Below are 12,263 nucleotides of genomic sequence, written 5' to 3'. Positions count from 1 at the left end.
CTCGATAGTGTTTTATTTAAATGCTCAGAGGCCTAGAAACTCGTTATGTTTGGTGTTATATTAGGTTTTCTTCTTTTCTTCAAAATATATTCTAGATTCAAAAATATTTTTCTACAGGGTATTCAAAAGAGTAAATTACTTGCCCTTGGTGGAAATTGGACATTTTACCTGTTAATATATAAATGTGGATTTTGTTGTTTTATTGAACACAGTGAACATTGCAGGAATTGAAACATATACTTTCAGTTTTTGATCAAAACCCGTATTTGATGTTTGTGGCCTTTTCAACAAAGAATAGTTATTTCCAAGAATTAAAGTTAGAGAACTCAGTTTCAATTGAAATTAGGCATAAACCAATAGTAAAACAATAAATTTATTCCAGATTTAATCATAAGAATCTAAAATATTCAAGATTAATTCTACGATGACTCTTTCACACGCATGTCTCCAAAGTAGTTTTTTGTTATCAATTTATTTAAGGATATTTTTCAAAGTATATCTAAAATATTTTGGTTGAACATTAATTTCGAATTTGATAAATCTTTAAATTTGAAGTCCCACATTTGGTTAGATGGTGATGCCGACTCGTTGCTAATGTTTAACGACACATTTCGTTGAATTTAATAGAATGCCCGATTGTGTACCAGGGTGTGTTCGAATGCACCGCATCAACTCAGTGGAACTGAAGAGAGAACAGCACATTTTTCATGTTATCCGAGATGAGCTGTTGTGGAGTATTATGGCACCATATATTTGGCGCCTATTGGACATTTATCAAAAAAATACGCGCCCCAGCAGTTTTATGTTTTATATTTTCCACCAAGAATTAAGTTGATAATTTTGTGGACAGTTTATTGAGAATAGCCAAAGAATAGTTCTCTAAAAAGTTATTTTCAGCCAGCACATTTCTCGTATTATCAACGATCAGCTGTTGTGCGTTGTTATGACATCATAGCTTGGTACCTATTGTATAGTTATCATGTACTACGAACACTGGTAGTTTTATGTATTTTTGTGCCCAATCAACATGTAAGTAAAGCGTTACTCCTGTATACTAATACTTATCGCTCACTAGACGCTTTGGATTGTTTTACGCTTTTTAATGCGCTAATTATGTGATCGACCCGTAAGCCGTAATGTGCATATAATTCGTGCATATACATAAATTGTATTCTAATGAAATAATCTGGCAGTATTTGTACATCACCTTAATAATGGCTGTATTTGTATATTGATTAGGCCATATATGCAGATGACGTGGCAGTGTTTGTACATCACCTTAATTGTTGTATTTGTATATTGAGTTGGGTATATATGACTTGGCAGTATTTGTTATACATACTCTTGAACTATTCTTTGGCCATTGGCAGTAAAGTATAGGCTAACCAATCAGGTTAAAGTTTGGTGCAAACTATCATTACTTACGTTACATATTGATTAATCAAGAAAGCACCGCAAGATTATTTTATAGGATGGCCATGTTCGTTGACGAAAATATGAAAAACGACTTGCAACTAGCGTAAAGTAGATGTAATAAAATGTCATGAGATGAGCATCGTTCAGTGGTAAGATTTTACATGCTGGTTGCGCATAAGGATACATAAGGTTGCCGGCACACCATGTTAAGAGGGAAATTAATGTCAAGATAATAAAAAAACGATCTAACTGAAAATGTCATTTTTTATGCAAAGATCATTGAAACAGAGAATGACGCAATAGTAATGCTGAAATAGGTTTATAGACACCTATCCTTGCAAATAAAAACATGAAAATTTAAATGTCGCAAAGCAATGGTTCTCGAATTTTTGTGCTAAGATGCCTTTGCAAAAACTCTCTGGGCATGCCACACACCGGTGAAAAATATTTGAAAACAAAAGGATAGAGACACTGAAAACCGAGTTTGGTAAGCTTTATGGGACGTGAGGGCTTAGCAAATCTTTCATTTTATCAAATTGTATTTGAGACACACGTGGTGCCAGATATTTCATCTAAATGCTAATGTCATATTTCATTCATATATACACTTTTATAAGATGCAAGAGAATGGGTCATTTTATCACGTTTGACCGTCGATCTTTTATTAACAAACTCAGTGGTCAGCTAAGGCCTAACACGCGATCTTGATATCAATATATTTTAGCATTGCTTCCCCATAGTTATGATATTCTGGTCGGGCCCATTTAAGATATTTCTCATTCAGTTCAAGTTATTTCTCATCCAATGCCAACATAGTAACTGGTTTGAACTCACCCTAACAATTGCCTAAAATAAGGCATAATTTTTTTAAAAATATAATACGCACTGTTCAATCTCAATTTTCAATTTTTCACGTCCGAAATTAAAAGAAATAATGCAACGAGGGGATTATAATGCAACTGTAGTTGTGGGAAAGATCAAAACGGGTGAATTTGTGGCAGTATTTGTACATCACCTTAATTGTTGTATTTGTATATTGAGTTGGGTATATATGACTTGGCAGTATTTGTTATACATACTCTTGGCAGTATATGTATGACACGTTATCAACCCTATCGCCTGCATCCATCGATCACACTAAAAGAGAAGTATGAAGCGGTGAAGTATGTGCTGGAGAAAATTGGTTATGATCAGCTTAAGGGGTTTATTGGTGTTTACCTGAAGATGGTGAACTTTTGTTGGGAGAACAATACGCAGCAGTCCGACTTAACCGAAATATGTGCTCGCCACTAATAATTAGTTCAGAAGATCCCGTGTGCTCAGTGCTGCAAAGCCACACAAATAGGTCGAAGTTCATGATGCAAACGAAGAGACTTTATTAAATGGTGTGTAATCCACGCTTGAAGCAGATGAAATAAGAGCGACAAAATACGACGCTTACTCTGGGACAGCCAAAGCGAGAAACAGAGCGAACGCTGCTAACCACAGCACAGTTAACATATGCAGTGGTGGTTGGAGTCGAGAAACATGATCTGTCTATCGGGCGAATAAGGGCTCAGACTCCACACACCAATGCATATGCAATTATTTGACAAGAAATGTATATAAGATATAAAACAGTAAAAAATAGGACAACTCCAGTCCCGCCACCAATATGTCTTCAGCAATCCATGGTTCACGTGCATGTGAGATAGTAGGGACTGTGCTCAGGATTACACGAAGAAAATGAACTTGCATAACTTGTCAACAACATGCTGACTGCTTTCAGAAACCTGAGATGCAACATGAGCATCAATATGAACTACCTATTTTCACATATGGACCGGTTTACCGAGACCCTGGTTTCAGTGAGTGGCAAGTATGGGGAGAGATTCCGTCAGAACATGAAAAAAATGGAGACCAGGTATCGGGGTCGCAGTCCTGATGACTGACTACTGTTAGGCTCTAAATAGAGACCTCCCTGCCGCTAAGCATTCCAGGAGTTCGAAGAAACGAAGTTCGAACCCTGATGTTTGAATGATGGTAACTGAACATGCAATTTACGTATACCTACCCTTATCACTGTCCATCATTTAGCTTACAGTAATCGATGTTTTCATTAGGAAATCAATATATATTGGTGGACGAACATTTTTTGTTTCTTGAAAACCTTACTTAGAAGGATGTAGGATGATGTGTGATGACAAAAATGAGCTGATAATGCCACAAAAATATGTAATCAATCTTGTCATGCAGTATGATTTTTTTCACATTAGCTCAGCACACAAATCTGAGCTGATGGAGATAAACGGTTGGTACTTTACGATTCGGCAGTGTCAAAATACTCTAAATCAGGTGTAAAAAAATCTAGACAACATTTAAAAACTAAAAAATTGTTGGCCAGTGTTATTATTAAGCAAGATGCAAATTGAACTAAAACACGCGATAAGCTTCTAGACACACTTTACCTAGTTTTGCAAACGAAATTTGTCGCTTGCCAAAACACCACTGAACAGACCAGCATAATGACCTAATGTGGATCGATCTTGGACAAAATGAACCGGGCTGTGTCGACTTGCTATTATTGAAACAGAAATAGACCTCTGGATAGTTTTTTTTTAATTGAGGTTGTTGTTGGTATTCTTGTTATTGTTGTTGTGAGAAATCGCTTTTCTCCTTACCTACTACTAAATCAATTACTTTGAAATTTTCAGTGGTTCAAGATTGTTGTTGTCGTTAGGGGGATATTACTTTTATTTATTTCTAAAGTTTCAGTGAGTTCTATGGGATTCATTTTACACTTCAAAGATTTGTGTGTTGGCGACTACAAAATTGAAAATTGCATATCATGTGGCGATCCCTCAATCATATTTCAGCAATCACCTGGTCAGTGAAATCGGGAGTTCCCCAAAACCGTAAACTACCGGTACTGGAAAAAAATTATACTACTTCGTTCGCAAAGTGCTTTATAGGAAAAAAAACTTCGTTTTGGCCTTCGGGACAATATATTTGAGCAATGCAATGTTTTCTAATTACGATTGGTACACATTTTAAAGCCTATTAACCTGACGTTTTCCTGAGCAAACTCGTTATAAATTAGGTAAGTTACAGCTTTTTGTATCTATCACCCGATTCAACCTTTTCGGTATGACACTACACGCAACTTGTGAAATGCAGTCATGTGAATGCTCAGTATGCTCTCTTGAATAATATATATGCATTTTAATTCTCTCCATCTATCATTGTTTATGAAAAAAGTATTCAGAATTTCGCTTCGACCATATATCTGCGCAGGTGTTATTCAGTTACCAGGATTACTGACGGAAAATCGTTCCAGGTTGTCTGGCATCTTTGACGGTCCTCAGATCCGTCAGCTCATTAGAGATCCAGAGTTTAAAAACCCAATGATACCACTTGACTGTCGAGATGATATAATCATACTACTAACATATGTTATGTCAACTGAAAGAAATTTTAATAAATAGTAAAAGATTGTATAAAATATTCGAGACGTTTCAAATTGAAAAACGTTGGTCGTAAGGATTTTGATATTAAATTTTGGTTTTTAACATCATCAATCAACACAACCGCATAAATTGATATTATTCCCGTACAATTCTCGTATTAAGCGCTATCTAAGATAAAATAAATAAAACAATTAGGCAAAAGGCGATAAATAAATGCATATTTAAAAATCAATTTTTGCACATGTAAGAAAACAACAGCTCAAGCTCTTGATCAAAACTTTTTCCATCTGGGTGTGGAGCTTTATTTCCAAGAATCTCCAACATATCCCAGAAAGGTACAAAGGTAACATTTTCAGATTTTCGGAACTCATTTCGAAGCAGCACTTCGTGTCGATATGGCACAAAGGATGACGGTTGAAAAATCCACGGCCAGTTTGAATGTAATCCCAAAATAAATATTTTTACATCTGGGACTCGCTTCCGTAATCGTAACACTGATCTTTTAATATATTTAACACGCTTCAGATAAATATCTGGATGTAACCGTCCGAAATGTACCCCAAGGCCGAAAACAACATAAGTTGGGCGTCCGACATCAACAATCTTATCCAACGCATCGTAAATGTACATTCGGGCTTCAGGCGGGCCTTCTGCATGAAAAGGATGCCCGTGTGACGTAAAGTGAAGAATTGTGTCAGTACGATTAGAAAACCCTTCATGCGGTTTCGCCCAACTTATTATTCGATCCACCCCAGGTCGACCGTGTACCCTTATTAGAATAGCGCGATAAAAGGCCAAAATAGTCGAATCGCCCATAACGTGGATGGCACTGCGATTTAAACAGGTTGTCCACTTTTGATCTGTTACAGTGTTGTTGCATTCCAGAGATTTCCATTTGCCTTGATGAATATATCCTGTGGCTTCAGCAGGATTCAACGGAACATGTAATTCCCTTTTGTTATAGCTGCAAGGCAACTGGTTTGGAACGTGTTTTGAATTATCATCGTCATTTGAAGTTGTCGTTATTTTTGCAATGGATATAGTAAATCCAGATTTACCAATTTCTTTATCAGAATTAAGTTTGCGATTAAAATATTTATCTCCAGGTAATATTTTTTTCTCAAATTTTCGGTGTCCTTGAGATGCTATGGGGTTGCATTCGCCAGATGGCGGTTTGGCGCAAAACCATGGTTCACCAGTCTTTGGGTGGGAATGATCGCATATCTCTGATTTTCTAAATAAAAGAAAAAATAAATAAACAATTGATCCGACTCGATATAAGAAGCAAATTATGCGTTTTACTACTTACCATATGTATGTATATATTTCAGTTATTATCATTGAACTATGCTGACTAGTATTCAGAATCCGGTGATTTCGCAGCCAATATATACATATTTTATAGGTCTTGAATGTATGTGATACCAGGGCAATCGAAAGTTTATTTACATATTTGGTTTACATTTGCCTAAGTATCACAAACGGACACTCTGGTACCGGTAGTAGCTTGCATATAGTATCTACACTCCAACGTTTTAAAGTAGAAGCACTTTTGACAGCAAACAGAATAACCTAATGTATACCTTAACTAATCAAATGTGTAAAGGGAATATACAAAGAATTTTGAACAATTATGAGGGAAAATACCACAACTCAACTTGAGGATGTGCAGACTCACACAAGAATATATACTATAACACTCACTTGAATCTGTTCGATAAATCCATATCACAAATAGCATATTCAGTTTCTCCTTTAGAGTTAATAAATGATGTTTTCATCGTCAGATATGCTTCTGAGTGTGCGTTAGTCCTTGCCATAGAAATATATGTCACTTCGCTGGGATTAACCATGGTAACAGTAACACGAGCCTTCCCAGTCCACACTAACGGACATTCGGCTTCATACGTTCCATCTGTATTATCAGTGATTGTGCAACTAACTCCATCACCTTCAAATGATGGCCTCTGCAGGATCACACGAAAGTAATCGCCGCCATAACGTTTTTCTTTGTTAGTGTAATCTCTTGCTTGAATGTGTAGTTTTACAGTTTCTCCAAATGTGACTTCACGTTGCCTGCACGTCACTATGGAATGATCAGCTGATGTTGTTTCCTCAAAGGTTGGAAAGTGATCGAGAGCTTCAATGCTTTCAATACTTTTTAAAATATGTGGAAATAATCGTATCCATTCCCCATTACGGACATGAAGCTGTTTGAATTTATTAAAATCTTCATCGCTGAGACGAGGTACATGATGTTTCGCTTCATTCGATTTCTTTTTTGTTTTGGTTTCTGTTAATTTAGCGTCGATACGTATTCCTAGGAATTTAGATACTTCTGCACCATTTACTATCGACACGCGTGATTTTGCTTTTATCTTAGACAAAAATGATTCGCTAGGTTGTGATTTTTTATGCTTTTTTGGAGAATCGTTTTGCAAATGTTTCAACGGATCAGAAAAATTATCGTTTTCATGAAATTTTTTACTTTTCTTCTTCTTAAAAGACCCGATGTCTTCAACGCTCCTGATGCCCTTCGCCGACAAAATTGTTTCGAAGTGCATGTACTTGTCGTTGACTGATTCCTCAGAATGCATCATATCCATGTCTGAGTTTATATAAACGAATAAAATTATTACAAGGGCGTTCAGTGGTAATAATAAGCGCACAAGTTGTTCCTTATTCATGACTGTTAACTCAAATATAATTTCCGGTTGTAAGTGATACTGAATCTAAAAGCATAACAAATAAAGTTAAAACAAACAAATACAGATTACCACCAAAGTGTATAAATGTATATATAGCATTTAACAAAACTGTATAAACATTTGACATCGAACAAATGCCAGAAATTTTCCATATATGGTATTGACTTAGAAAAACTACTATAAAATAAAATTAATAACTGCTCCAGTGGTAGTACATTTGGTCAACAGTCGATACTTCTTTAAACGGACGCATAGCCGGAGGCTAAGTGATGCAATATTCAAGATTTAATTACCAATCGGTTCAGTCTAACAACGAACGTAGGTGTGATGTCGTCGACGATTTACGGCAAAAAATGAGTAATTGTCTGAATCTAAAGGCTCTACTAGAGTCTAGTCAAACATGGGCGAAATTATTTTTGAATTTAAGTGACGGGTAAAGAATCGAAAATGACGGTAAAAAGAAATACACTTGGGAGAAAATAGTGCTGTCTACTATATACACCACACAACCGGCTGGAAATTTTTGAAAACCTCGAACCGACCCTATGTTAAGGCAATACATAATGAGTTTTTTGGTTTAAATTGGGCTGATGTTATAATTTGGTTTACGAAAATGAGAAATCAAAACATATTTGTGTACTACCATTTAGTAAATGTGTATACTGATCTTATAAGATACGCACTTCAATAAGAGTTGAATTTTAGATGAAACAAACTTATAAAGGTGAAACGCAAACATAATGTTATACTTTCCTGCATTATTGCCAACTCCATAAGAAACTAAAATAGGTGGATGGAATTCTGAACGAATTAGATAGATGAACTTGAACAACGAACACTATTTTAGCTATCTATCTGCCTAATTGAACAATTTTAGGTTGAGTGTAGGTCAGCCTTATTGAAGCCTATACCCGAGGAAGTTGCTATTGCTATTGTCTCCCGCTACATTCTGAAGTTTTCGGTTAATAATGCATCATAATAAAAGCTGATACTTTTTGTGATCTCCTCTTTTGTCAACTTCTCAACGGATTGCGTGTTGCAGCTAACTACAATTGATTATATGACCCACAAGACGCCATCAATCTTCTCAATTTGTGGAATTTCGACTTTTAGTATACGAGCTCCTTTTAGTTCCGTATAACCACACTTACATCGCTAACAATTAATAATGATTTTTCTTCTTCCAGTATACGAGAGCGCAACTAATTCGAATGACGTTGGCCTAAATTTGCGGTACTAAGACCTGTCATTATATTCGTGGGTGGATCGTAACAATCTGTCTGAATCATACCCTTGTCTAGCAGGATTACTGGAAAAGCCATCCGGGGATGCAAACATAAAGTCACTTTAAGGTCTTTTATTCTGAGCCTGATTAAATCAAAAATGAATTTTGTCACTATTAGTACCCAAATAAAGTTTTCATTTTTATTCCGAATGTATCTCGCAGTTATTGATATTTTTATACTTTTATCCATAATTTTAGACCAACCGCAAGAATATAATTTTATTTAATTACAGGAAATATGGGAAACTTCTTCACGTTTAAAAATAGCTAATAGTGGTTGGTTAATTGGAGATAATTTAATTGGCCACGATTGACCACATAAAAGCGATTGGTTTATAATATCGATAAAAACCTTGGAAGTGAAAAATGACTATCAAGTTCCTGAATATAATACAGTTTTCGTTTTTTTTTGTAGTTTTTATGTCATGCGATGATAACTAAAACAGTTGTTATACCCTAGCCATATGTCACACGTAAAAGCTCTTAGTAATTCATATTATTAGGCTAGAATGATTCAAAACTATGTAATATATTGTTTTTGCCAATTCTATAATATTATAGTTTCTATATTTAATTGCATTTAACTCTTTTTACTGTTTATCACTGTTTATCTTTATCACTGTTTCAAACATTTCATATTACTTTAGGTAGCCCAGTTTGAGGATTCAATTGTAGATTGTATTAGATTAGATAGGGTGCCCGTAAATATCAAGTAATTGGTTGATTACATCAACAGAAGAAAAGGAAAGTGACGCCAAGAGACACGTTTTGCAGCATCCAACTGTCTTATATAAATTGCAATTTTGCATTTTTATTTCACCATACGTAGTAAACTAATGCATAAAATGCAACGAAAATTACATTTTAAATTCTTCGGGGAGTTTGCAGTTGCGCGTAAAATTTGCCGCAAGCATATAAGGTTAAGTCGTCTCGTGGGAATATATGAGATTAGAGAGAGCACCTTCGGTTAAGTGCAGTCCAACTCAACGGCGAATTAAAATCTTTAAAATGCTGAGAAAAATCATAAAGCGGTAGAATCAAAGATTTGCTGAGGCAAGCCTCTGAGTGCATCGAAATTCCCTTCACAGACAAGGTTATACTTTCGCAGACAATTGTATACGACTTTGCTACGATTCCCTGTATTTCGTTTTTCGAATGAATTGAATGTTTTTTTCATTCATTCAGTCACTTTGACGAACTTGATTGACATCCAAATTGAATTAACCACTTTCAGCGTCAGTGGTAGTATTGCACATCTACTCAAAATCCAAAGTCCACAAGCAGAAGCCGTATTTTTGTTCGAAAAGTTCCCTCTTCTATAAATTATACATTTAAACCTATTGAACAGTCAATAAATTAGTTATTATCGTTAGCCAAAAGAGTGAGTCCAAGCAAGTTCGTTGATTGCCTCACGTGTAAAACTATGTTAGATATTCCATGATTGAGTTTGCAACTTTTCGTCCAATATTAATGGTTCTAATCGAAGTGAAACTTTTGTACAGGAACTAAAAAGTAATGAGGTTGACTGAGCTTTCTTGACAGACTCTCAAATCTTGACGCACGTAGCATTTTCCGCCGAGAATGACGTGATTAACGGATGATAATAATATTGATTCAATATCCGCTAAGCCGATTTATGTGTAACGGCATTTTATTCTGGCAGATTATTATTAGGACGATGATATCACATATATTTATCACCACCATGACGTGACTTTGTCTGAGTGCTTGAAATTGGAAAGTCTGAGATCCAAAATATAATCATATTATAATAGCCGAACCTTTCAAAGCCGGAAGCGAAAGAAAATGGCTCAGACAACTATATATCGTTAGGAAAAGTTGACATCCAAAAATTCGAAAAGACTCGTGACTGGTGTAACGTTTCTAGTGATAATTGCCTATTATGTAAGGTTGCAGAGCGAGATTGAACAAAAAAATTCTGTCAAATAACAGTAGGAGTTCGAAATCTCTCGCAACGCTATAAACTATCTATTTTCATCTTATATGAACAATCGAGGTTTATTTATTACAAAACTCGCAGAAGGAAAGTTATATTACATCCTATGAAATATTAATTTTTGAAAGTTAACAAGGCCACGGGAATCGTAACATCATATTTCGTTCACTAATTATAATATGTTTGCTATCCTACTAAGTAAAGCCGAGATGAAAAACCCTTCAAATTATAAATCTCCTAACAAAATATTACTATTCATTAGTATTTTGGCGAAGTTATTTTAATGGATATTAGTGCTATGTAACAACGTCCGTTGATATTTGGCAGATGTTTTTCTTGTTACACGTCGTTCGCTCAAGCTTTTCAATTCACAAAGAGCTTTTAGTTGTTATTGATTTTTTTATATTCTCGGATAAGTCAGCATGATTCTACTTGCATAATACTTGATTTATTCACATACTTTTTGACAGGCTTGTCCATGGGACATATTTTTTGTCCCATTCCCATCCCATAGCAATTATGCCTGTCCCATCCCATCCTATGGGATTCCCATTGGATTAAAATTCAATGATAATTGTTAAATTTGGGTTTAGCGTCTATTAAACAGGACTACATGTACGAATAGACATACAAAACAACAAAATTTACAGACTTTGTTAACTTTAAATTCATAACTATTATACATGTGTCCATCGGCCCCTTCACGAAGTATATTGTTAATGCTGAATATATTTGGCTCTTCATAACTAACAAGAGAGATATGCTCAAATATATGGAAACGAAGTTCATAACAAAATGTTTTACCATCATTTCCCCGAAAATCATACGGTTTTCGTGTCCCATGGGATATACAAATGTTTCTTGTCCCATCCCACCCCATGCGTTTTCCATGGGAATCCACATCCCATGGACAAGCCTGCTTTTTAAAACAATGATTTTGCATGAGCTGGTGGTAATGAATGAATATATAAAAAAAAATTATATTTCAACATCGGGGACGAAATGGCAAATACAACTACCCCGGCCAACCCAGGGTATATAAACCTCATTGGTAAAATGTTGAGTAACATTACAATACCCGTTAGATACAATTTTACAGCTATAAATCAGACTTAGTGCCTTAAGGCAACCAAATTCGGTCGTGTCGGGAGCTTATGATTTTCAGGATCCAAAAAATGAGCCACGTCATACGTCAAGAATAATTTGAATATTCAATAAGCAACATTGTGGAAGGTAGAAAATTTTCAGTTTGGATGCATTTGATACCGGTTAAAATAATCGCTAACTTGCTAGTAGAACAAAAATCACGACTAAAACATCCACTCCATAAACATCGATATAACATAGCAAACTTCTTACTATTAGTAAAATTAATTGTACTCCAGTGCAGGGTTGCACAAAACTGGGCATGAGTGCCCAATGTGGCACGTCATAAGATATAGAACGTGACA

The 12,263-nt window shown here is 35.4% G+C and overlaps 1 protein-coding gene across 1 annotated transcript; it reads right to left on the bottom strand.

The window, feature by feature from the left end:
* Positions 1-4,663: 4,663 nt before the first annotated feature.
* On the bottom strand, positions 4,664-7,593 carry LOC120328155 (NXPE family member 4-like). The gene is made up of 2 exons (XM_039394572.2): positions 6,567-7,593; positions 4,664-6,096 (listed from the first exon to the last, which is right to left on the bottom strand). Exons 1-2 carry the CDS (start codon positions 7,547-7,549, stop codon positions 5,091-5,093), a joined length of 1,989 nt encoding a protein of 662 aa, XP_039250506.2. The 5' UTR covers positions 7,550-7,593; the 3' UTR covers positions 4,664-5,090.
* Between the last annotated feature and the right edge of the window lie 4,670 nt (positions 7,594-12,263).

The sequence above is a fragment of the Styela clava genome, chromosome 7 (assembly GCF_964204865.1).
Source record: "Styela clava chromosome 7, kaStyClav1.hap1.2, whole genome shotgun sequence".
Taxonomy (NCBI): Eukaryota; Metazoa; Chordata; class Ascidiacea; order Stolidobranchia; family Styelidae; genus Styela; species Styela clava.
This window is presented reverse-complemented; position numbering and strand designations above follow the sequence as displayed.

Excerpts from the sequence above, each read along its gene's own strand:
- LOC120328155 (XM_039394572.2), bottom strand. The coding sequence starts at position 7,549 with ATGAATAAGGAACAACTTGTGCGCTTATTATTACCACTGAACGCCCTT. Across the intron at positions 6,097-6,566 it reads GATTTATCGAACAGATTCAA|AAAATCAGAGATATGCGATC; the intron begins GTGAGTGTTATA and ends TCTTTTATTTAG.